Below are 21,927 nucleotides of genomic sequence, written 5' to 3'. Positions count from 1 at the left end.
CTCAACTTCACAACTTCACCTTTAACGGGCAAATAGAAGAATGTTGTCAATCTGAATATCTCTAACCCCACGCATTCATATAGGCAGACATCGGCTGAGGGTACTTTAGTTCTGATCCTGTCTCGCCTGCAAACACCCATTCACCTTCCCGGCACAAGTATCATGCACCAGCCACGCCCATGTCCCAGAAGCCAGCTTCCATCTATGCATCTTTCAGTCAATGAAACGGCTACTTCACCAATTAGGAAAATGAGCCTACTTTGGTAGCATGAATGAAGATCTGTGCCAGCTCGTCGATGCGACTCGCCGACTGTCTTACCGCATGCTTCTCCACAAGTTCTACAAAGTGTCAGCTTTTGTCTTTCGTAGAGTTTACAGGCTTCTTACCGGATCCGTTCACCGTCGCCTCTGTGTAGTCATCGGCGACATACGTCTCGATCCACTTCCAGTAGATGTTTCCTTCTCGGGTCGTATTGGGGTCATTGTATAGTCGCTTTGCTATCATGCCGTAACCGATCAAACACGGCAAGAGAGCGACTTGGAGTGCAAGCCAATCTTCTGACTGCCCGATGTCAAGCACATATCTATGCGCTACGTCAAACGTGTCTTCAAGACGGGTCTTTGCAGCGAGCTTTGGGGGTACCTCGTGTATGCTGTGCATGCTATATTGCACTCCATTAGCCTTGATCAAATGCCATTTTGGATAGGAAGAAGAGCGGACCTTGGCTTTCTTCATTCCGTTCTACCTCCTCCTTGTCGATGCCAAATTCCTTGCAGTACTCCAAGTGAAGCTTCAGCTCCTCTTGTATATGCATAACAGTTTTAGCAGACTAGAAATTGTAAGCCCGCATGCAGATCCATTGAAGTCTCTCCTCACTCTGCTGATGTCCTCTAGAGTCTTCGCTTTGTACGCCGCGAGGGCATTTGCTCTCGAGAAATGAATCTATCGTGGATTAGCGACTTGCAAATATTGGCAAAGATCGCAGACGCACCAGAAAGAGGTAGTCTTGAATCAAATAGTGCTTGAAGATCGCGAGTGGTAAGGTTCCTTGCGCCATCTGCTGCACAAACACATGCTCGGTGTGTTCTTTCCATGGCTCACGTACGTCATCTCGCTCGAGCAGATACTCTATGAAGCCGCCACTAAAAAGATCATCAGTCGGATGCTTAGATTAAGAACTGTAACTTACGGTGCAAACGGTAGACTGTAAGTTGAATGGAAATGATTTATCGGACCACTTCCTTTCCCGATGTCTTTGCTTAGTTTGATCCCCGCCTCAACATATCTGTTGGCGAGCTTAACAGCCTGCTCCATATCCATTCCAGAGGCTAGATTGCAAGCGATAGCAGCTAGAACAGTCAGCATATCTCGTTATTCCTGAGTAGATGGCTTCCTATGTCTCTCACACTAGTCTTGAGTTAGGGTAGTCACTCACATGCTAATGAACATCCTGTACCATGGGTGTTCTTCGTCACTATGTACTTCGACTCCATAAGCAAGATCTTTCCGTTGCCACACAGTACGTTCAGAACAATGTCCCGGTCTGCCTCCTTCTTTGAAGTCAACCTGTCCTTTGTCAAAGGCAGATGGCCGCCCTTCAAAAGCACATACGTTGGGCCCAGTTGCTGGATCGCTTTAGCGATGTCGATCACGTCTTGCACATTCTCTGGTTCCTCTTTGAAGGCGACACCAGCTGTGCGCAGCAAGAGTTTCGCTTCCGGGAGATTCGGCGTGAGGATGGTGGTCAAGGGTAGCAAGGATCCGCAGAGGGTTTTCACTGCTGCTTCGGGGAGTAACTGAGCGCCGCTTGTAGAGACCATAACCTTTTCAATTAGTCGAATTGCAAATGAAGCGTAATGTAGGATGGTAGTACTGGGTCTACTACGGATACGGCCACGTGATGTCTGCTAAGTGCATCTGCAACCACTTCAATCGTAGCCGCAGATGCAAGCATGCCTATTGAGTATTAGAATCTAATTCAAGACGATAACACCGAAACTCGTACCGGTTTTGACAACGTCAACGCCAACATCCTCAATACACGCATCAATCTGCTTCTTCACAAACTCGGAGGGCGTTTCGTGGATTCCACGGACCCCTTGAGTATTCTGAGCCGTCAGGGCGGTCGTAGAGGTCATGGCATAGCATCCATGAGCGGCGATGACCTTCTGGTCTGCTTCCAGACCTCTAGAATGGCCGATTAGATCAGTGTCACGGAAGTTGGTGGGAGACTGCGTACGCTCCACCAGAGCTGTCCGAACCAGCGATCACCAGAATTCGCCTGGTCGCCATCGTAGGAATTTGTGGATGATTTTGATAGGTCTGGTGAGCCTGTCCATCAAGAATTTCTACTGATGACCCCGCATTACTCAAGCGAGAGGGACGTCATCGGATTTTGAAACTGGCAAGCACGATGTGGTGGAATTTGTGTTTGCAATATGATTAAGAGGTACTTATTTCTCTTCGTTCACCCTGAGAAGATCTTTTAAGTTCCGATATCTGTTTTGTAGTGTAACGCTCACAACCGTCTCCCAACTTCACGTTCATAGTCAAGTTTTCTATATCCGTGGAAGAATATAAATAAAGCGAACAAGTCCCATAAAGCACTTATATTCAATCATTACTCGTTATACTCCCAAACTCTTCAATTCCCCAACCTCTCCGCCTCCTCCTTCCTCATCCTCTCCAATATATTCGTCCTCTCTGGCACAATTCGTTCCCTACTCCCCCGAATTTGCCATCCTTCCAACCTCTCCCTCCCCAATGCCTTCAACGTCTTCCTCTCCACAAGACTAAACTCATCCTCTTCCCTCCTATCAAAGCAAAACGGCTCTCGCAAGCTCACCGGCGGATTCGTAATAATCCGCGGCACCCTGGTCGCATTCTTACTCGCCGAATGCAGCATCAGCGGATGCAAGAGATACACGTCCCCAATCTGTCCAGTGACTTCCACAAACGCAGAGGGTGGGAATGACCGGACCGCAGGATTGAACCAATCACTCAGCGTGAAGATCCACGTATCTCCATCCGCTGGCGATTTTGGACGCTGCACCATCCGTGGGCTTACCCCAGCTGGGTTTTCGTATAGGTGTTGAGCAGCGGTAGAAATGGCGGGAGGACAGATGAACGTCCCACCTCCGTTGGGAGCGATGCCGGAGAAGAGCGGGATAACGAGGAGAGCCTGTTCGGGAGAGTCAAGGTAGTGAATGAAGAAATCGCCATCGATGTGCCAGTCGTAAAGTTGGCGTGGGGTGGCTGGTTTGTTCAGAGTGGAGGGCGTGCCGAGATTCACAATGAAGCTGTCGCGCCAGTTCGAAGATGCGGCTGTATTGATACGCGACGTTCCGCCGAGGAGATCACATCTTTATGGCGTTAAGTAAGGTCAAATCGATAGTAAAGACGAAAACGGGAGAAAGCAACGTACATTGCGTTCCATGCTTTAGGCGCGAAGTCTGCTACCAGTACTGACTGGTGCGTTGGCATGTGAATGCGTTCCTTTGTCCAGGTAGATTGGTCCTTTGGGTCCATATTCAGGCGAGCCCAGATGTTGGATGCAAAACCGGCTGACTGCTCTTGTGTGGAGCAGCTAGGGATCTTGATATAGCCCATTTGCGAGAAAGTGATTTACATCAGCTTCACTGAGTTGGGCGTACCTGGAACTAGGGCCTCGTGAATTAGTGACCGGTATGGAGGTGTTTACGAATGTTTCGTAAGGAAAGGGTGTCATTTTCGAAGGGTAGCTAAGACAGGTGCTTGCGGTGATTTCATCGACTGGATAGAGTGAGTTGGCGTGAACCAGGCCAGCTGTGAATGGTAACAAAGAAACACACAAGGAAGGTTGAAACTTCAGCTGCCGTCCCTCATGTTTATCTGCAATGTTACTTAGTCGATCCGCTACTCCGACTCGTGGTAAGGCAGTTGCGGGGTCTGCTTTTCAAGCACTGGATAAAGAGCTTCGGAATCCCTGGGGCCGACAGTGTTACAGGATAAGCTTGTATTATTCTACGCATCCTGTTCGGCTTGAGCACGGTGGACACAGAAACATAAGCCCAAGACCATGGTGGCACATGCTGGTCTATTAAGAGAAGACGATTTTTGAGGTCTCCAAGGCTGAGTGCTTTTACAGGATGCAGGTGTAGAGCTAGGCCATGGCAAAGGTATTTAGGTGGATTAATCCACCGATCTAGATTTTTTTTCTACGCTTAGATCCGGCTCAGTTCTTGACGTATGTGCAACATCACGCTTGTACTGTACAAATAGGCATCCTCCGCATTCCCATGCTAGCTTGTTCACCGTGAAGTGTTCGGCTCTTAATTTGGGCAAGAATTCTCGGTAGACCCATCCTCGAATGAGCAGCGGAAAATAGTGTTGGGATAGCTTATATTCAAAGACAGATCTTGACCTGGATTGATGAGCATGGTTGGTCGGAGTAGATGGGGGCGGGAAATTTCCCTTAAGTAAATCTCACACTGCGGCCCTGAAGTTCATATCTTCTGTGCAGCAGGTTTGGGAGAGTATATGAGAACATACTTTGGTCACTATTGCGAGCATGAACAGTCGCTATTGTGATAAAGGCCTTTCGATCTATTCAAGCAATCTTGCCAACTTCTGTATCACAGTCTACATTGCCGTCCTGGACGATACATATTGAAGTCTATCCACAGATATGTAGCTATATCTCTATTCGCCTAAACGACTCATAGCATGGACCACTAACCAGACACTGAAGAGTTTGCCTTTCCTACAATCTTTTCGAGTTCGAGTGCGAGCAATATCAAGACCAAGGCCCATACCGCAATGAGATTATACCCACCCCCACCTATCAAATTAGTAAGCACGGACGTTGTTGGCGATCCTTCAATGATTCGATTTTCGCTGCTCTCTTTCTGATCCTTCGCTTCGCTGAATTCAATCTCAAAATCCTTGTGAGCTACCAATCCCATAGTAACATCTGTAGGCTCAATTTCCCTGCCTGCATTAGCAGCCTGCGCATATGCCATGCGGACGATGTTCCTGATCTGTCGGCCGTTTACCGACTCTTTGGCCACATTGGCAAGAAATGCGGAGTCAAGCCATAAGGGTGATTGACTCGGAGAACCCTTGGAGACGAAGCCTTTCCAAATTTTACGTCGGGCATCTGTGCCTAGCGTTGGGTATGAAAGAGATAGGTGTATGCGGGATTTGAAAGCTGGATCGATAGTGCCAATTCGGTTCGTAGTTAGGAACATGATGCCTTCGAAATACTCCAAAATACGCAATAATACTGGGGAGGCGTTAGCGTAGGAGGACAAGAAGTGTTTGGAGTCATACCCGAGACGAGCTCATTGCGCTCGAGCTCGTTATTGCCTCTCCTCTCCATGAAGACATCGGCTTCATCAACAAGGACAAGAGCTTTCCACTTGGTTGCCAATGCCAGAGACTCGTTCAGCACTCGTTCGACATTGTGGCTTTTGGTCCCGAGATCACCACATCCAATCGTATAGAGGGGTCGCTGAGTATAGTCCGCTATGCTCTCTGCGGGCACGTCAGATCATTCAGACATCCGATAGCTTACTGATTGCTTACCTGCAGTCAAGGTCTTGCCTGTCCCAGGCTCTCCATGAAGCATGAAAATGAGGCCCTTCCCCTTGCCCTTGACGATGTCATCGAAGTCAGACATTTGGCCAACTTGCTCTTTCACCAAGGAAGAGATTATGGACTTCTTCGCGGGATCCAACACCAGACTGTCGAAGGCTGTTGTGCTGAGGTTTATGTTCTGTATCTTTGCCACATCGAAGAATCCCCATTGCTTCGTGGCGAGACAGAAACCCGGGATTTCAACATCGCTGATGAGTATGTCTTCCTCGGGAAGCGTCGAGTTTTCGACTGCTGCGTGGTCAAACTTCTTCGATATGTTGGCGCGATTTAATGTGCGTGGGCTTATGTTCTCATAGTATTCCCCGCTATCAATCATGATTCGGTGGCGTATCTGAGGCAGATGGTCAGCTCTATTGTTGATTTGTAACGGGAGTTCTTACTGAGCGGCTTCGCCAGTCATCGGTGAAATTGGCCTCTTTGCGGTATATCCTCGCAGCCCCGTCGTAATATCGATAGTGTATGCCAGCAAGCGAGAGATATACTTTGCCGCGAGCCAAAATCTTCTGTGTAATTTGGTGTCTGTCCTTATGATATTCGAGAGGATACCAATCGAGCTCCGTTAGTGGCCGATAACCATCGTACTGCTGGATTTTGCCGTCTCGATATGCGTAATCGAACTACTCAGGGTTTCCGGCCTACGTGCCTAGCCAATTACAACTTCTACAGAGAGGGGTTGGGGTACGGTGGCCTACCCTGCCTACCGCTGCCTACTGCTGCCTCTAATTAGTACTTATGCCTACGCTCCCTATATAGTATATAGTCTGCTCGTACGGCTTCACAAATCAAACAGAGTTCACGTCAATTTGCAACCTAAGTGAACTTCTTCCCAATGCACGTAACTCGTTCGCCCCGAATGTGCCAGCAGCCGTCCACAGTCATGTCATCTCGAGCCCTTAGCTCCCCCTTCATTGAAACCAAACGGACTATGATCTCTTTGCCATCCTTTTGACGATGGTAGATGAGGTCTCCGGGCCTGAAAGCCATCCAGAGGACCAAAAATTCTAGCCCAGGCAAAACTCCCACATTCTGCATCGTCTTCTCGTAGATATCGATATCTTTTCGCAGCGTTTTCGACGCGTATTTCAAACAGAAGTCAACATGTTGTTTGGCTTTGAAATCGCTAAGGTTCTCACTGTATAGTTGCAGTTCCTTTCGAAAGTGGAAGAGGCACCTCGGTTCGTTATAAAGGGTAATAGGACCGCGCGTCTCGAACATCACATCTGGATATGTCTTGACCACCTTACGCAGGGCGGTCTTGATATAGGGAGATCTGATCTCCAGTCTGATTGATTTGAGTTTTTTCAAGTGGTCAAACGCTCGGGTAAGGACTAAGGCGACGTCGTGACTTTTCGGCTTCTCAGCGTTGATCTCTTTTCGGGCTCCCACCTGAAGGGTCACTGACTCTCCACGAGAGTTGTAGCGACACTCAAATGTGTGAAGTTCGCATCGTTCGCCTGCTCCATCTTCTGCAGGGAAATCCTTCAAGATGTCGAGAGAGGGTGTTTCGTTAATGGCTAAGGAGATGAAGGAGCTGTAATTGAAATCTTCGAGGATGTCGCTATGAAGTTGTCATTGAACATGAACCCGGAGACAGTTATCGCTCATCAAGCTCACTGTTGTCCTTCTCTCCGTCGCTGTTCGCGTTCCTCACTGATCCTTTTGTGAGCTTTCTTAGAAGCTCGCTTGCGCTTGGTCGAATTCTTGCTTCTGCGACTCGAACTTGGTACAGATGATACAAGTTGCTTGAAGGGTTGCGAGTTGTCTAATGGTGAGACGTCAGTGACGCCATAAGTAAGGCTATCTGACCAATACGTGCCTTTCTCCGGGTGTTCTGCATCAGAACCGTTCTCCGATGCACTCGACTGGCAAGGTGGAGAATCTGTTGAAGGAGGGCCCATTTCCATCTCACATGACTCGCGGTCCGTTCTAATAGTGGCAAACGTTATGTGGAAAACTGGAAGGAATATGGGGGAAATGGCGTAGAAGAGATGAGACGGCGACGGCAGATGAGATGTGAATATATCTGCGACAAGGCACGCTTGGTAATGAGTGCAGCCTTGTCAGTTCCCGAGCGTACGACCGGTCACACGCGCTACGTCAATGCAGCATAACGATGAGCTGAGAATCAGCATTACATACAGCCCCTTTGCGTATTCTGTGATTAGAGTGCAGGTGACGGCAAGGGTATACTATGGTACTGGAAGTTGATGAGAGAGATTTCATTGGCCGTTATAGCTTTTGCAGGGTTGAAAACCTTTGTTACACAGCATTTACGAGATACGATGCGCAAAGAGGCTGTAGGCAACAGGTTACGCTTCTGCAGCCTCACTGATAAACATATTCTCCATTAGTAGCCTTCTTGCTAAGCCTATGCCACGTCGCCCGGCTCCTTCGCACTGCATCATCCTTGCCACTCCAAGATTGCAATGCATCCAGCAATCATCCGCTCATTTCTATAGACCCATCTTGGTTTCGATTCTCGGCGCTTGCACGCTGAGATAGAATAGCCACCTGGTCCATATTGTGGTAAGGCTGATCGCGCATACTCTCTTGCATCCACCGCCTCATCATCAAAGATTGAACACCCCTAGCATTATTTCCAGCCCCCGTATCACGGAGTCTCGAGGGCCAAGCCAATCGCGTTCGATTTGACGACACTGGAAATCGGCTGAATCGTCTCTTTTCCCCTGTCTAGCCTGCTGGAGCTGTCATGAGGATAACTTAGAACTTGAATTTTTTGGATAATATAGAGAAGGGGACGGGTTCAGCTCACTGCATTATCATGATGAGGTTGGCCATGAGGTTTACCGAAGTTCGTAGTGGTGTTCTTGGTCATTGTTGCTGGGCAGGCTCTCAAGGAATGCCGACTGTAAACAGCTCAAGTAGCAGATGCGTAGTGGCCAAGCTGTCATATGCCAGTGTCTCAATGCGACTTGGTAAAGCGACGACATCTTCGACAACGGAGAGATTTATAGTTGCGCCAACCTGTACCTTTGCTCCCAGGTACAAGACAATAGCACTGTTGGCGGAGCACTCGTCGGCAGCGGGATGAAACGGTACCTTTGAGGACTTCATGGTCCTTTTGGATGCTGCAGGTGCTTTCGGCCGCCTCATACGACATGTCAAAGGCAAAGGTCGGGTATCGGAGACAGAAGTACCGTTACTTGGGACTTTTGACGTTCGGACGATAGATCGAAGATCAATGTGGCACAGAGTGGGATGCTTCGCGGCCTGGCGGTGTTGACCAGACTGACCTAGCTGACCTAACGCGGGGCGAGGCCATCGCACGGACTTTTTATGCAGGACTTTTGGGTCCTTTTGAAGAACCCCTGCATGTGACCACAATGGCAATGCCGGCGCTGATGCCTGCTGGTGTATTGGCAGCTGGCAGTTCCAGGTCGTGGGCGTAGAGCGCGTACAGCCCGACAAACAGTTGAGCGCCTCCGACCAGGGTGCCTGGGAGCATTGGAAGGGACTTTTGTGCGTACTTCGGCACTTACACCGATCTGGGCAGCACAGACAAAAGGAAAGGCTACGAGGCCAGCCTTGCTTTTTAAGGTCGCGACTTCCACGTCTGCTCCTCGAATCCATCTCTTTCATACACCTCATTCTTGTATTTGCACCTCGCACAACATGGACTCCCTACAATACGATTGGAGCAACATGCTCCCTTCACCCATTTTGTATCATGAGCCCACGGAGCCTGCATCAAGTGGACTGAGTGTGAACCCTACAGAGCCCTTAGCTACTGTACACCCGCCCATGGCTTCTTATCCGTTCTCAGTGCCGAATGCCCGTCCGCATGACGCCGTGGAGATTGAGCCGACTCAGGCTGGGCGTCCACCTCCTACCGGTCCCCGACGTCGAGCGACAAACTCTCGACGAAGGTTCCGTGATCAGGACTGGGAAGAACACAGGGATACTTTGCATCAGCTCTATATGGTAGAGGACAAAAGCTTGCCTGCTGTGATGGAACACATGCAGCAGGAATATGACTTCGGCCCGACGTAAGGAGACAATTAAGACGTAAGGTGACTACGCTGATTGTGGCAGTCAAAAGCAATACAAAGACAGATTCAAGTCGTGGAAGTGGATCAAGCGTCTTCCCGGGGACGTTGCGCAATGGATGGTGGAGAGAGCGAACCAACGAGAGGTTGAAGACGGAAAGAAGACAATATTCTCCTTCAAGGGCCAGCCTTGGACTAGAGAATAAGCCTCAAACAGCGCAACTCGGACCCGGAAAGTCACACGTCAGTCGAGATCTTTTGTTGAGTCGGAATCAGCTACTGACTAGTTACAGTGGTTGATACCCCTGCGGATATGGATTGGGAGACACCAAAGGACCCTGGAGAATATGCCTCTCCTGCCGCACAACGCCTGAAGCTTACCACGCAAGACGGCGAACTGGAGGTGGTCGAGCTAGAGCCTGCTACTCGCAAGCAGACGTTCCCGTTGGCATGGAACGGCAGAAATCGGGCAAACCTTCTCGAGGTGCTAGAGGCGGCTAGAGACTCTTCCCGCGAAGGGTACTTGGACCGCGCAGAGGCGGAGTTCACGGAAGCTCTTGAGGGACACCGCTATCTTCTCACACCCACACATGAAGAGACTGTGAAAATTGCCTATGAGCTGGCAAACTTCTATGCCGAACAGGGACGTGTGAGGGAGGTGGACCAGGTGCTAGAATGAGTCAGTGAGGATTTCATTGAGCGTTGGGGATTTGGACACAAAAAGACCTTTCAGCATGGGCTCGACATGGTGGACCTACTCAAGAATTGGAACCGGGAGGTGGACGCCTTGGCTCTTCTAGCGCACGCCAAGGACGCCTATGAACGAGCAAAGGATGAGCCTCCGCATAGGGACCGAACGACACGCGGTACAGATACTGTGATCCGGGCAGAATCATCTGCAACCCGACTTCAAAACATCGTCAACGAGCTGAGCAATGCCCCAAATTCATCCAGGATCGATCATGGCATCGGAGCGGCGCGCACCTACGTGGCGACTGGAGAGCCCGCTGTCGAAGATCTGATAAGGAACATTGAAGCTCTATGCATCCTCGACCTCACAAGATTTGCGATACAAGCTGTGCAAGCGAGAGCCGAGCTTCTGAAGCTGTATAACAAATTGGACACCGTTTCCAAGCATACAGACACATTCACAGAAGCGAGGCAGCTATTGGACATGTGTTGGGATGCCTTTTCGTGGGACAAGGAGAAAATTTGCAGCTTGGATTTCCTTGAAGCATGCATTGCAGTTGCAGCAGGACTTCTACGCGGTGGATTCAGTGATTTGAGTAAGAGGATGTTCCGAAAGATCGAAGAGAAAGCTGTGGAACTGTTTGGATTTGAAGATGAACGTACGATCTGGACTGCGATAACCGTAGGACTGGTCTATCAGAGCGTCAGAGCCTGGGATGAAGCGAGTCCTTGGTTCGAACAGGCATTATCGGCGGCATTGTCGGCATACGATGCAGAGGATGGCATGGTGCGATCGCTGGAGATTGCAATGGATAAGGGGCACTTTTCCTACATTTCAGACGAGGGGAAACCGTACAAAAGCATTTTCGGGGTGAATGGTATTACAATTAGGCCGAGACGACTGCATCTGGGTTAGTTAGAAATTGATTCTCAGTCTGCCTTGGTTGCAAACGCCAAAAGGATTATCGACGATTGAACTCCTAGATCAACCCTCCACGCGATACTCTCGTCAGCCCCTGACAACTGGTAGCGATAGCATTGCCTCACCACCAAGGTGAGCAAACACATAACTGTACATTAAAGTGAAGACTTGTGGGTTCCTAGGACAGTTGAGACGCGTGAGATGTGTGTGAAGACGTTTAGGGAGAAGGTCATAGCGTCAGATCCCCTTCCAAATAAAATACGGCTAACGCCAAAATTACGGTAATATCCGGCGCACTCAATTTCCTCAACTTCAAGCCCTCAAAGAACCCACATTGCGCCTCTTCACCACAGCAACCATGGGGCCCTTCGACTACGCACAAGACCGGCCGGAGAACATCGACGTAATTCTCAATGGCCTCGACCGCTACAACCCCGAAACCACCACTACGTTCCAGGACTATGTGATGGTGCAGTGCGAGAACTCAGCCTTCTACGACTGCTACGCGAACCTCGCCCTCCTAAAACTGTACGTACACGCCCCATTTCCTTTGGACCTCTTAGAAATTTCCAAAACATATATGTATAATGATGAGGACGAACACCATAACGTTTCCTATTATCGGAGAGCACCGAGGCTTGAATCCCCTCAGCTCGATGATGTCTATTTATTAGCTCTATCTGAATACGCCCTTCTCTTCGCATCTTCTTAAAGAGTTTTCAAACAAGGAACCAAGCTGACGATATCCTCTTCTGCGTCGAACAGATACCAGTTCAACCCCCACCTCACCCGCGACGAAACCATCACCAACATCCTCGTCAAAGCCCTCACCGTCTTCCCCAACCCGGACTTCAGCCTCTGCCTCTCCCTCCTCCCGACCCACGTCCTGCAGAAGAACACCGCGTCCGCCGGCGACGGCTCGCTAGCCGAGGCGGTGCAGAAGCTCAACTCGCTCAACAACCTGCTTGCGGGAGCCGACTACACCGCTTTCTGGGAGAAGCTTGATTCCGACGATCTGTACGCGGATCTGATTGCCGATGTCAGCGGCTTCGAGGACTCGATGCGCGTGCGGATAGCGGTGACGGTGGGCCAGGCGGTGCGGGAGGTGGAGAAGGGACTGCTGGAGAGCTGGTTAAATCTGCAAGGGCCGGAGTTTGATCACTTTGTGCAGGTGTTTGGGTGGGAAATTGCTGGTGACAGCATCAAGGTGCCTTTGAACAAGGAGAATAAGGCCGAGGGGACGATCGTGACGGAGAACGTCAAATTCGAGCGTAAGTTGGCCTTGGCAAGTGGTAATGGTTTGGGTAGCGCTAACATTTCTCGCAGAATTTGGACGGTTGATCAAGCGAGCGTACGAGCAACCAGCGTAGGCATTTGTTGCTGTTTGATGTTCGACTTCTGTTGGAACAGGCTTATACCTGTTTAAACTGTTATACTTCACGGCTGAATGGACGAAGACACGAGATTTGGGTGGGAGACCTTGCAGGGCACGGCGTTAGGAGAGGCACCACAGGCGACGACGATATCCCAGTTTAGAGATCGTCAAATGTAATGATCCAAAAGTCCAGACCTCGGATGAGGCTGTTAGCCATTCTCACCATCTCTACCAACTTGTGTGGTTCTGCATCTCCCTTCACTCAGGCACTATTTCTTAGAGACCTCCTCCCATTGCACACCCACCCACTCCTCAACATATCCTACCTCTCCTTCGCCTACGTCGCTGCCAACGCAATCCTTTGCGCAGACACCTAGGATGATGGTCCCCCAATCCATCCCATCCAACGACATGGAGTTGCCCTCGAGTTCAGTGATGGCGTGTGGAGTAAGCTGCAGTTCGAACACCCGCTCCGAGCCACAGTTCTTGCATCTAGACATACGCGATGCACTCCCGCCCTTGACAACAACCTTCCCACCACCCTGACCGTGCGATGTCGGCGCCAAAAGCTTGCCAACAGCATCACTCCTATTGTATAGTAAAGGCGCCCCCTTGAACTCATATCTCAGGACCTGCTCCGGATTTTGGGCCAGCTGATCGGCGAAGCGCTGGAACTCCTTGTCGAGCGTGCTTTCAAAAAGTTCTTTGTCTCCACCGCTTGAAGCCGAGGGCTCATCCACATCCATACGCGCACTCTCCGGGATTGTAGGTGTGGGGAACGCGTCTAGGGTCTCGTAGTCGGCGTCGAGGTGGTATTGTGGGTAAGGCTCTGGGAAGGCAGACTGATCAGGCCAGGGCTCGTGCGGTCGAGGGAGTATGCTTTCGGTGGGTTTGGACAGAGGCGCTATGCGTGCCTTTTCGGCGAAGGTTACTGGGAGGCTTGTGAGGGCTGCATTTACGGCAGATGTAGCTGGGGAGGAGGCTGGTTCGGGTGTACTCGTAGGTTTTGAGGTTGCAAAGGGGTTCGCTGGTGCTTTTGAAGCAGTGCCAGATGCGAACGGGTTCGCGAAAGGGTTCACTGGCCCACTGGACGCCCCTGGGCTCTTGACGCCAAACAGCGATTCGCCGATATTCGACTGCACTGCCTTCTTCCCACTCTCTTGTGGTGTGGAGGCCTCAGGGGCTGGTGTCTTCTTCTCGTCCTTGACCTTGGTGACTCTTGTACCCCGAATTCCTCTCACGCTCCCCTCCTTCCTCCGACATGCTTTTCGCCGGCAGCTGAAGACGTACAGTCGCCGTTCGTGGCCTGGGAAGTGTTCTGGAAGGTCGCCATTGAGTTCGAGGAGTAGTGATAGAAGAGAGTTGCAGACTTTGCATTTTGCGAGGGCGCCGGATGGGGCTGTTGTGTCGTCCAACCAAGCCTGTTGCCGTTTAGCTACTGCCTGAACTTGAAAATATGTGAAATAGTGTATTTACCGGAACTCCCCCGAGATGGCTGACAGCGTCTCCGGTTGGTTCTTGGGACGCGTAGCCAAGTAATACGTTGGTTTCTGTGAAATTGTCCTCCCCGCCGGAAGAGTCGCTGTCGTAGGCCGCCATTTTTGGGGAAATATTGGGTTCACAGTCGATAGAGAGGTATTTGGGGGTGGCCCTCGATCAATCTGCGGGGATATCTCGAAGAGAGCTGCTGTCAAATTGTGTCTTCGAAATTAAGGCTACGCTCAAGTCTGGGCTAAGAGATTGATGTGTATGAGTTGTCACCCGTGGTGGGGTTACAAAAAATTGAAGTCGGGTGGAGGCCTATCGATAAAAGAGTGGCCCGAGCGTTTTCATCCCGTCTCTGTGGTGAGACGTTCTCTCCACCCTTCCATCATCAATCCATCTCGTGACATCTCTGCACTTGGGGCACTCGAGACATTTCCAGTCCATCTTCGTGAGTTGCATTAATCCGTCATAAACCGGTAACCTTCTATCCCGTTGAGATATGTGGAAGTGCATTGAGGCACTCCAGACGGTAGCAGGAAAGGTTATACACATCATCGATGAAGAGATATTGTCCATACATGTAGGTACGTGGACCGAGCGTTATGAATGTTAGTAAGAGCTACGTATTAGCGTTTCGTATTGAGCTTGTATAAAATTGCATTCATGGAAGCTCTCTAAGCTGAAGTATTACCCTTCTGTAAGAAATTCCCTCCTAACAGAACCAACCGCTTGCACAGTGGATACACCCACGTCTCTTTCACGTTTACCTGCTGCCTCGCCTGAAAGAACCATTCATCATCTTAGCTGAAACTCGTAGTTGTTTTTCTGGATCTAAAAGCATGCCCCTCTCTGTTCATGCACACTTCACATTCTGGCCTAGTTTCTGAAACCCCAAGCAGCGGTAAACAAGAGTGCACTCACCCATCTTCTTCGTCATCGCTGAAACCATGTACGCTATTGAGGCTGTCTCTATCGCCGCAATCGCTCTCCGTGTAAGAAGGATCCGGTTCTACCGGATCTAGCTCGAGCTCTTCAAGATCTGGTATAAGATCGGCGTCCTCGCCTCGGTTCCATGGATCCTTGGGGCCTCGTCGAGCGCCCAGTTTAGTCAAAAGCGACTTGCCGTGCCTGTCGTTTTTGATCTCGAGGAAGACCGTACGTCCCTTGACACGATGATAGCTGTTGACCCATGACAGGTAGTGGTCAAGCCGAAGTCGAATACCCTCCTTACCCATCGTATCTCCGTTGGTGAGTATGGATCCTCGTATCAACTTAGCTGCTCTCATTGCTCGCTCGATAAGAGTAACGTTCGTCACCCAAGTTAAGCACAGTGTTTCCAGACCCTGTATCTCGAATAGGGGATAAATCCATGAAGGAGTTGCTTTGTGCTGCTGGGCGAGCTTGAGATCGTCCATGGTCCAGTTATTTACGGTCCAATCAGTTGCCCAGTCCCATGGCTGTTGGTCTACCGTAGTTATTACTGTCCGGATTATGAGCTCAAGATGGCGAAAATTGGGCAGTCCTTGAAGAAGTTCACATAAAACGTCCCAGAAATCGTGACATTCCACACGAACAACTGGTAGGTACGATGGGTCAGCAAACTCTCGGACCGTCAAAGAAATCGACCGAATGTTCTCCAGCGCTTGTTCTGGTCTGCCAATCAACCACGTGTAGGCTGTCATAAGGGAGAGTGGAGGTTCATTAAAAGCAAAACGTTTCGACGAGTAGAAGACAGGAGACGCTTCGCTGTAGACCTGGCGGTTTGCGAGGAAGATATTGAGGAAGGGAGCTTCATAACCGGGAGGTGTCTCCTCTGTGAGCTCCGCTGGTTGGTAGGCGATGGCGGGATACTTTTTGTGCGTGATCCTCGATTCCGGAATGGTATCCGCCCAATCTCGGACTAGCATGAAGTAGTAGATTCGATCTCGGAGCTCTTGAGGAAGATCCAGCAAACGAAAATATTTTTCCATGGTTGCTGGTGTTAAGGATGGTGTAACACACTTTCCTAAATTTGAAAACGACGTCAATCAATGATTTTGCAAAATTGGTAAAGTTGCAGTGCCACTCCAGACGGCGTCACCCGACGTTGCTGTAGGCACATACCTTCAGTCCGCAGCTAAATCTTTCGACAAGGTGTTGGTATATTGCAGTTTAATACTAGTGAGGCACAGCTGCAGTACGTTGTTGGTAGATGTAGAATGAGAAAATTAGGTCTGGGAGATGGTGGAACGAGCGGTTAAGTACAGTAGCTGGCTCGGTGGCGAGCAACACAACAGGTGAGCGAGTGACTTTTCACATGCACGCACAGCCGCATTCCGTTAAGATCCCAGTCCTCGATCATGTGCTTCAGGACCACAAGAACCGGTCAAGCAGTGTACACAAACGAGTCGGACTGTTGACGACGACAGAAGCCTTACTAAGCAGCAGCGACTACTTCACCTCCCCCTCACTCACTACAACTCCACAAGCTTCCACCCTTACCATCGCTTTCGTGCTGCTGTCAACCCATTCAGCTCGATGAAGGCCCTCGGCGCCATGGAAGAGAATCCGTCCTCAGATGCGGCAGCTACCGCCAGCTTCCGACTGCTTGACCTGCCCAGAGAGATCCGAAACCTGATATACGAGAAGATGGTAGTCCGGGACAAGGTTGACGTCCAGGCTATCCGAGTACGTGAAGATGGCAGACTTGACCAATATTTCGGGCTGTCTCTGACCTACCCGGTAAGGCTGGCCGCGAAGACACACCACTCGAGAAGCGTATGGTCATGGGTGTGGGGCGACTACGATGAAACCCTAGTCATGAGCTATCATCTGGGTGCTATGCCTGAACGCTTTATTTTTCCTCACTGCACCTATCAACTGAAGACCACCGACGACGCTTCGAAACCTGGCAGGGGAAGACCGCATCTCCAAATTTTCTTGACGAACAAGCAGATCTACGAAGAAGCACAGCTGATATTCTACTCTAAGAACACATTCGCTTTCAGCGAAGTTCCTGCATGCGCGGCCTTTCTTCACGACAGATCTCCAGAAACACTCCGTACGATCCGCAGCATTGAATTTCACGTCGATGAAAAGATAGATCCTCCAACGGATGACGTTCAGGATGTGAAAAAGCAGCCATATATCTATTCCGGAGGTCGGGATATGGCTCTTGGCGAGCTGATCAGCCAGCGGATGGCATTCCGTCACCTGACGCTCTTCATCCGAACGTTCTTGGTTGGCGAGTTTGACGACGACTATGAGAGGTGGGATTGGGCCAACCGTGAGAAAGTCGAAATGAGCACCGAATGGTATTCCTGGATCCCAGCTTGGGTGCCAACCTTTCCAAGAATCAACAAAAATCTTGACTCTCTTGAGGTTGTTTGGGAAGCAGATGCCGCACGTGTTGTAGGACGGTCAGTCAAAGCTGTTCGAGCTATGAGGTCTGCCATGGTCAAGAATAGTGGAAAATTTACATATCCCAAGAATGAAGGCATTCGAGTTCTCATGAGGCGTCGGCATCAGGGATTTGGCCATTCCCACCGCGACAGTGACCGCTTCATGACGGTTCACATGCAAGCCGATCAACATGGCAGAAGCACCATTCGGCAACGCCAAAACGCTCTCTGGGACCCTGAAGGAGAGTGCTGTCATTGCAACCGCGATGAGGAGCTTGATCCTTGCGCTTGCCAAAAGAAACCAGCAGCTGGACAGCAAGCTGGTATAGCCAACCAGACTCACGGAAGTCGGTCGAATGTGACTTCAGCCGTTCAGGACACTGCAGGAGACGGTGAAGGCAATGGCGAAGACGAGAACAATAAACGAAGGCGACGGCCAAGAAAGCGCCAGCAACAACGGAGACCCTGATAGCTTGAGTGTCCATGGTTGGAGTGATGACGAAGCGGAGGAGACCTGACGCAGGTATACAGTACCTTGGACACTTCGACACATCACCACAAATTCAGATGAGATGCATAACTCTCGATAGCGTGGATCCAAACGAGTTCAGGCGCCCCCGATCGACCTATCTTGTCGCGGTTCGGAATAGCTCGCCTTATTGGAGCGAATTTTGGATTCAGTGGCAGGAAAGAGGTCAAAAGTTTGTGTTCTAGCACCATACGTGCTCTACCTTGGAAATCGGTGGGTTGGCATATATCAATGCTTAAATGAGCTAGTGGTTATGGTGAAGTGGATTTTGGGTTGAACGATGGAGGTCAAGGTTGCACTTGAAGAAGTGAGATAAATCACAAAAGCCCCTTATTGAATGGAAAAGAAACCTTCCCTACACCACACTACTCGGCTCCAATGCCGGCTCACGCGCCTTCCGATTGATCTTGTGCAGAATATCCTCGTGCTCGTCCTCCGTCCCATTCAACTGCATCTCACGCTCGTGCTTCCGCTTAACCTTTGAAAGTACGAGGTTGTTATACACCACAAACAGCAGCCCCGTGACCAACGTGCACGATCCAGTAACGCAGACAGTGACTTTCGCTGTGATGCTCCACTGCCGATTCTGCGCCGTATACACACTTACTAGCGTGTTGACGAGGCCGGCGAGGCTGTTGAGGCAGCCGGGTCTAATTTGCATACTTCCGTTAGCCATAATACACACTTACACACATAACACCATATTTTATCATGCAAAAGTAAATAGAGTTCACATACAAAAATATCCGATTTAGCAACCACACATAATTCTCGCTCCACCTCCACCACAGCCAACACATCCCACTAGCTCCGATTATGCAACATACCGCCGCGACCCATAGTAATGGCAGGAAAGCCACGTGCCGCAGCACTTCTTTACCTGTCGATTCAGCCTCGCTCTTACTCTTGGAGTCGTTGATGACGTCGCTGTTCTGGAGGGAGGTGAAGGTGCCTGGGAAAATCACGTATCCTGCGAGTAGGATCCACGTGAAGGCGGATGCGAGGATGTTGTGCAGACGGGGAATGGTATCGAGGGCGAGCAGCATGTTCATGTAGCGGGTTTGGACGGAGGGGGTGCGGTTGAGGGTAGGTCGGGAGGAGAGGTCCAAAAGGGGTTTGCGGGGAAAATGGATGCTCATTATGCTGAAGGGTTTGGGGGTGGTTTCTTGAGTGGTGGAGTCTGGTGGAGGTTTAGACTCTTCGGTGGGGGAGACGGAATTGGCGAGGGTGTGGTTAGGTGACATAGTGAAGGGATAGCGACAGAGAGGGAGAGATTCTTGCAGTGTAACTTATGGTGGATGAAGATGTTTGGTGGAGAAAGAGAAGAGTTCCGAATCTTAGTTAGGGATGCTACCATAAGTCTATAAAATATGTAGCGCTACCGTAGCCAACCTACGGATCATCCCACTTCTTATTCTTAAGTTCCGCTCGCTCTTCGCTGTTGAGTGGCGGCCCGTTACCCAGATACGAGGTACCAAAGCCTGTCATGATGCCAGCCGGCTCCTGCATTAACAGCTAATGTGGCGGTTCCCTGCAGCAGTCTGTTTCGCGAGCAAGTGCCGATCTGCCTTATCGTAGATGACATTGGGTGGTGTCGAAGTTCTTGGAACAGGGACCAGCCTCAGCAGGTTTTGGAGAACGTCGATCGCGGGTTTGGGCGAAACGTCATCTCTGGGATAGTTACGTTGGAGACCACTGAACAGCAATAGAAGTGGGCTTGTACAAGGGCGCTTGGGCATTACGGCGAGGACGATGTCCAGGTGTACGTACCTTTGTAGGGGTGAAGGTTGATTTATTCTGTTCCGCTAGCATGGAAGCGGTTAGTCCGGTGTACACCCTAAGATTTCTCAATAGCAGGGCAGCCAGCCTTCATCCAAATCACGTACCTTAAGCCACCGCACGACTTCTTGACCCGGAAAGACGCTACAGCAATCGGTAGCTGTACGACCCAAATAGCAAGTTTCGTCTCCAGCGGAGTAGAAGTCAATACATCCATAACAAAGCAGGCAAGTGATGTCTCGTTTGGAGCCTCAACCATGATCAGTATCGCCTTTGCGCCGTTTCATAACCTAGCTTGAGAAATCTACTGTAGCTTCGACGTATTCATGCCCCAGGGCGTGTTCCTGAAATGCAATTATGGCATCCAAATTCGAGAAATTCGCCTATCAACCGCTTAAAGAGCCAAAGGACTTTCGTCTTCTTGAGCTCTTGCCAGGTGACCGAGAGGAAATCATAAAATGCTCCCTCATCCACAGCTCTTTGACATCAAGTCCTTTCTACTATGCTGCTTCATACACATGGGGAGTTCCTGGCAGCCTCCAAGAGATAGAGCTCAATGGCGTGGCCCATTCCATTCAAGCAAATCTTTTCGACTTCTTACAACAGCTCCGTTTGGCGGATGCAACTGTGACCCTCTGGGTTGATGCTCTCTGCATTAGTCAGAACGATAATTCGGAAAAGAGCATCCAAGTCCCATTGATGGGTTTGATCTACTCCAATGCAAAGTCGGTATTTGTCTGGCTTGGACCTCAAGCTGATGGGAGCGAGGAATATTTTGATTCTTTCAATCAAGCCCCTTCAAAATCACTCAAAAAGGTCGATTCTGACGCCAGAAACCCTCGCTCAGCCGCCATTGCATTTCTCCAACGTCGCGAGTATTGGACGCGAACATGGATCATCCAAGAGCTTGTCCTTGCTTCCGACATCCATATTTTCTGTGGAGACCGGTCCGCTACTTGGCCCGACTTCATCCTCCACATGCCGGACCAGGATACTGACAACCAGTCAATTGGCATGAGGAACCCGACTCATCCGCTCGGCAAGCTGAAAAAGCTCCGTATCATCGCCACCAGGCTAACACTTCGACAACTCCTCTTCCAATGCCACATGTCTAGGTGTACCGAGCCTCGAGACCTGATTTACGGTCTCCTAAGTCTTGCATCGGACACCAAAGACAACCCTGGGAGCCTTGTGCCCGATTACTCCTCTCCTATCGAGATCTTGTTCCTGCAGAGCATGAGCTGCTGCCCGCTTCCACAGGAAGTCTACGATGGCATCCCATGCCTACCATTTTGCGACACCCTATCGACACGTCTCGGAGTGGATCTCGGACGGGCACTCGGGTGCGCAAAAGAGATCCTACAATCGAATCCGAAGTCCACACTGGCCGATAATTTGATCGCTAGATCTTATTTCGCGAAACTCAAACGGTTTGGTCGTTTAGTTACTCAACTTCCTGCCGCAGACGTAAACCCACTACACGATCTTGCAGCCTCCAAAGTGGAGAACACACCCCAACAACACCCTCCCAGACGTTACACCATCCGTGAATTCCCTGGAACGTCAACGCTGCACCACATCTGGAGCTTCGACATCCCCTCCGTGGCCGACACCATCTTCGTTCTCAATTCTGAGAGTCCAAACGCCCCAAACCATCGCCTTGCTTGCATATGCCGGCCTATTCACTATGATGCGAATGAGGAAGGCGTGATCCCGTATCGCGTCGTCGGACTGGGAGTGATTCCATCTCATTCTCATCCCGACGAAGAGCGGGACACGCAAGCCACATTCGGGCTTCTACGTGACGATTTGCTGTCCCTGCAGGGCCGGGCGGTCAGCGATAGCATCGTTGGCTACGGGCTAGAGGTGGGGTTGCTGGAGCTGACCGCTCTGTGCATGTTTGCTCGCGCCGCGGGCTCGTTTGTGCACTGGAGTATTGAAGATACGACTGCGGCTGAGCACTGGCAATGGGAGTGATCGAATTCCGATACCGGGACTAGGTTAGGGAATCTAGACACGTTGCTTAAAGATGAAAGAAGAGAGAAAGGCGCTCAGAAAGTCATTTTTGAGAGTACAAAGTGGGGAAGAATACGAACAGACTACTTTGAAAGCACAGAAAAGA

At 50.4% G+C, this 21,927-nt stretch overlaps 12 protein-coding genes across 12 annotated transcripts; 4 read left to right on the top strand and 8 right to left on the bottom strand.

Annotated features, from left to right (window-relative positions):
- Positions 1-160: 160 nt before the first annotated feature.
- On the bottom strand, positions 161-2,293 carry BDZ99DRAFT_378729 (uncharacterized protein; the record flags this gene model as incomplete). Its single annotated transcript, XM_033715123.1, has 11 exons — positions 161-202; positions 260-339; positions 388-606; positions 722-830; positions 878-943; positions 993-1,143; positions 1,191-1,350; positions 1,437-1,824; positions 1,875-1,957; positions 2,007-2,188; positions 2,241-2,293. 11 exons carry the CDS (start codon positions 2,291-2,293, stop codon positions 161-163), a joined length of 1,533 nt encoding a protein of 510 aa, XP_033581763.1.
- A 279-nt stretch (positions 2,294-2,572) lies between these two features.
- BDZ99DRAFT_506167 (uncharacterized protein) lies at positions 2,573-3,610 on the bottom strand (the record flags this gene model as incomplete). Its single annotated transcript, XM_033724158.1, has 2 exons — positions 2,573-3,363; positions 3,426-3,610. The coding sequence occupies 2 exons, from the start codon at positions 3,608-3,610 to the stop codon at positions 2,646-2,648; spliced, it is 903 nt and encodes a 300-aa protein (XP_033581762.1). The 3' UTR covers positions 2,573-2,645.
- Positions 3,611-4,713: 1,103 nt separating this feature from the next.
- On the bottom strand, positions 4,714-7,084 carry BDZ99DRAFT_377615 (P-loop containing nucleoside triphosphate hydrolase protein; the record flags this gene model as incomplete). Its single annotated transcript, XM_033715078.1, has 5 exons — positions 4,714-5,264; positions 5,312-5,515; positions 5,567-5,969; positions 6,019-6,255; positions 6,479-7,084. Coding segments are annotated over 5 exons (2,001 nt in total), but the record flags the coding sequence as incomplete, so codon positions are not given.
- Positions 7,085-8,204: 1,120 nt separating this feature from the next.
- BDZ99DRAFT_184866 (uncharacterized protein) lies at positions 8,205-9,575 on the bottom strand. Its single transcript, XM_033713084.1, has 2 exons — positions 8,415-9,575; positions 8,205-8,343 (listed from the first exon to the last, which is right to left on the bottom strand). The coding sequence occupies exon 1, from the start codon at positions 9,245-9,247 to the stop codon at positions 8,492-8,494; it is 756 nt and encodes a 251-aa protein (XP_033581760.1). The 5' UTR covers positions 9,248-9,575; the 3' UTR covers positions 8,205-8,343; positions 8,415-8,491.
- A 383-nt stretch (positions 9,576-9,958) lies between these two features.
- BDZ99DRAFT_566736 (uncharacterized protein) lies at positions 9,959-10,324 on the top strand (the record flags this gene model as incomplete). Its single annotated transcript, XM_033727620.1, has 1 exon — positions 9,959-10,324. One exon carries the CDS (start codon positions 9,959-9,961, stop codon positions 10,322-10,324), a length of 366 nt encoding a protein of 121 aa, XP_033581759.1.
- Positions 10,325-11,552: 1,228 nt separating this feature from the next.
- Positions 11,553-12,764, top strand: BDZ99DRAFT_184705 (eukaryotic translation initiation factor 3 subunit K). The gene is made up of 3 exons (XM_033713082.1): positions 11,553-11,785; positions 12,023-12,528; positions 12,584-12,764. The coding sequence occupies exons 1-3, from the start codon at positions 11,616-11,618 to the stop codon at positions 12,625-12,627; spliced, it is 720 nt and encodes a 239-aa protein (XP_033581758.1). The 5' UTR covers positions 11,553-11,615; the 3' UTR covers positions 12,628-12,764.
- Positions 12,765-12,901: 137 nt separating this feature from the next.
- On the bottom strand, positions 12,902-14,396 carry BDZ99DRAFT_434624 (uncharacterized protein; the record flags this gene model as incomplete). The annotated part of the gene is made up of 2 exons (XM_033717452.1): positions 14,109-14,396; positions 12,902-14,053 (listed from the first exon to the last, which is right to left on the bottom strand). The coding sequence occupies exons 1-2, from the start codon at positions 14,229-14,231 to the stop codon at positions 12,902-12,904; spliced, it is 1,275 nt and encodes a 424-aa protein (XP_033581757.1). The 5' UTR covers positions 14,232-14,396.
- A 311-nt stretch (positions 14,397-14,707) lies between these two features.
- BDZ99DRAFT_566733 (uncharacterized protein) lies at positions 14,708-16,307 on the bottom strand. Its single transcript, XM_033727619.1, has one exon. It carries the CDS (start codon positions 16,085-16,087, stop codon positions 15,035-15,037), a length of 1,053 nt encoding a protein of 350 aa, XP_033581756.1. The 5' UTR covers positions 16,088-16,307; the 3' UTR covers positions 14,708-15,034.
- Positions 15,966-18,008, top strand: BDZ99DRAFT_184750 (uncharacterized protein). The gene is made up of 2 exons (XM_033713083.1): positions 15,966-16,393; positions 16,526-18,008. The coding sequence occupies exons 1-2, from the start codon at positions 16,338-16,340 to the stop codon at positions 17,964-17,966; spliced, it is 1,497 nt and encodes a 498-aa protein (XP_033581755.1). The 5' UTR covers positions 15,966-16,337; the 3' UTR covers positions 17,967-18,008.
- A 373-nt stretch (positions 18,009-18,381) lies between these two features.
- On the bottom strand, positions 18,382-19,078 carry BDZ99DRAFT_485369 (uncharacterized protein; the record flags this gene model as incomplete). The annotated part of the gene is made up of 2 exons (XM_033722706.1): positions 18,382-18,676; positions 18,765-19,078. The coding sequence occupies 2 exons, from the start codon at positions 19,076-19,078 to the stop codon at positions 18,382-18,384; spliced, it is 609 nt and encodes a 202-aa protein (XP_033581754.1).
- Positions 19,079-19,369: 291 nt separating this feature from the next.
- On the bottom strand, positions 19,370-19,780 carry BDZ99DRAFT_458771 (uncharacterized protein). The gene has a single exon (XM_033718995.1). The coding sequence runs from the start codon at positions 19,763-19,765 to the stop codon at positions 19,535-19,537; it is 231 nt and encodes a 76-aa protein (XP_033581753.1). The 5' UTR covers positions 19,766-19,780; the 3' UTR covers positions 19,370-19,534.
- A 505-nt stretch (positions 19,781-20,285) lies between these two features.
- On the top strand, positions 20,286-20,723 carry BDZ99DRAFT_367379 (heterokaryon incompatibility; the record flags this gene model as incomplete). Its single annotated transcript, XM_033714762.1, has 1 exon — positions 20,286-20,723. A coding segment is annotated over one exon (438 nt), but the record flags the coding sequence as incomplete, so codon positions are not given.
- Positions 20,724-21,927: the final 1,204 nt, after the last annotated feature.

This window comes from Mytilinidion resinicola (assembly GCF_010093595.1).
Source record: "Mytilinidion resinicola strain CBS 304.34 unplaced genomic scaffold BDZ99scaffold_3, whole genome shotgun sequence".
NCBI lineage: Eukaryota > Fungi > Ascomycota > Dothideomycetes > Mytilinidiales > Mytilinidiaceae > Mytilinidion > Mytilinidion resinicola.
Note: the sequence above shows the minus strand (reverse complement) of the source record. Positions and strands in the feature narration are given on the sequence as shown.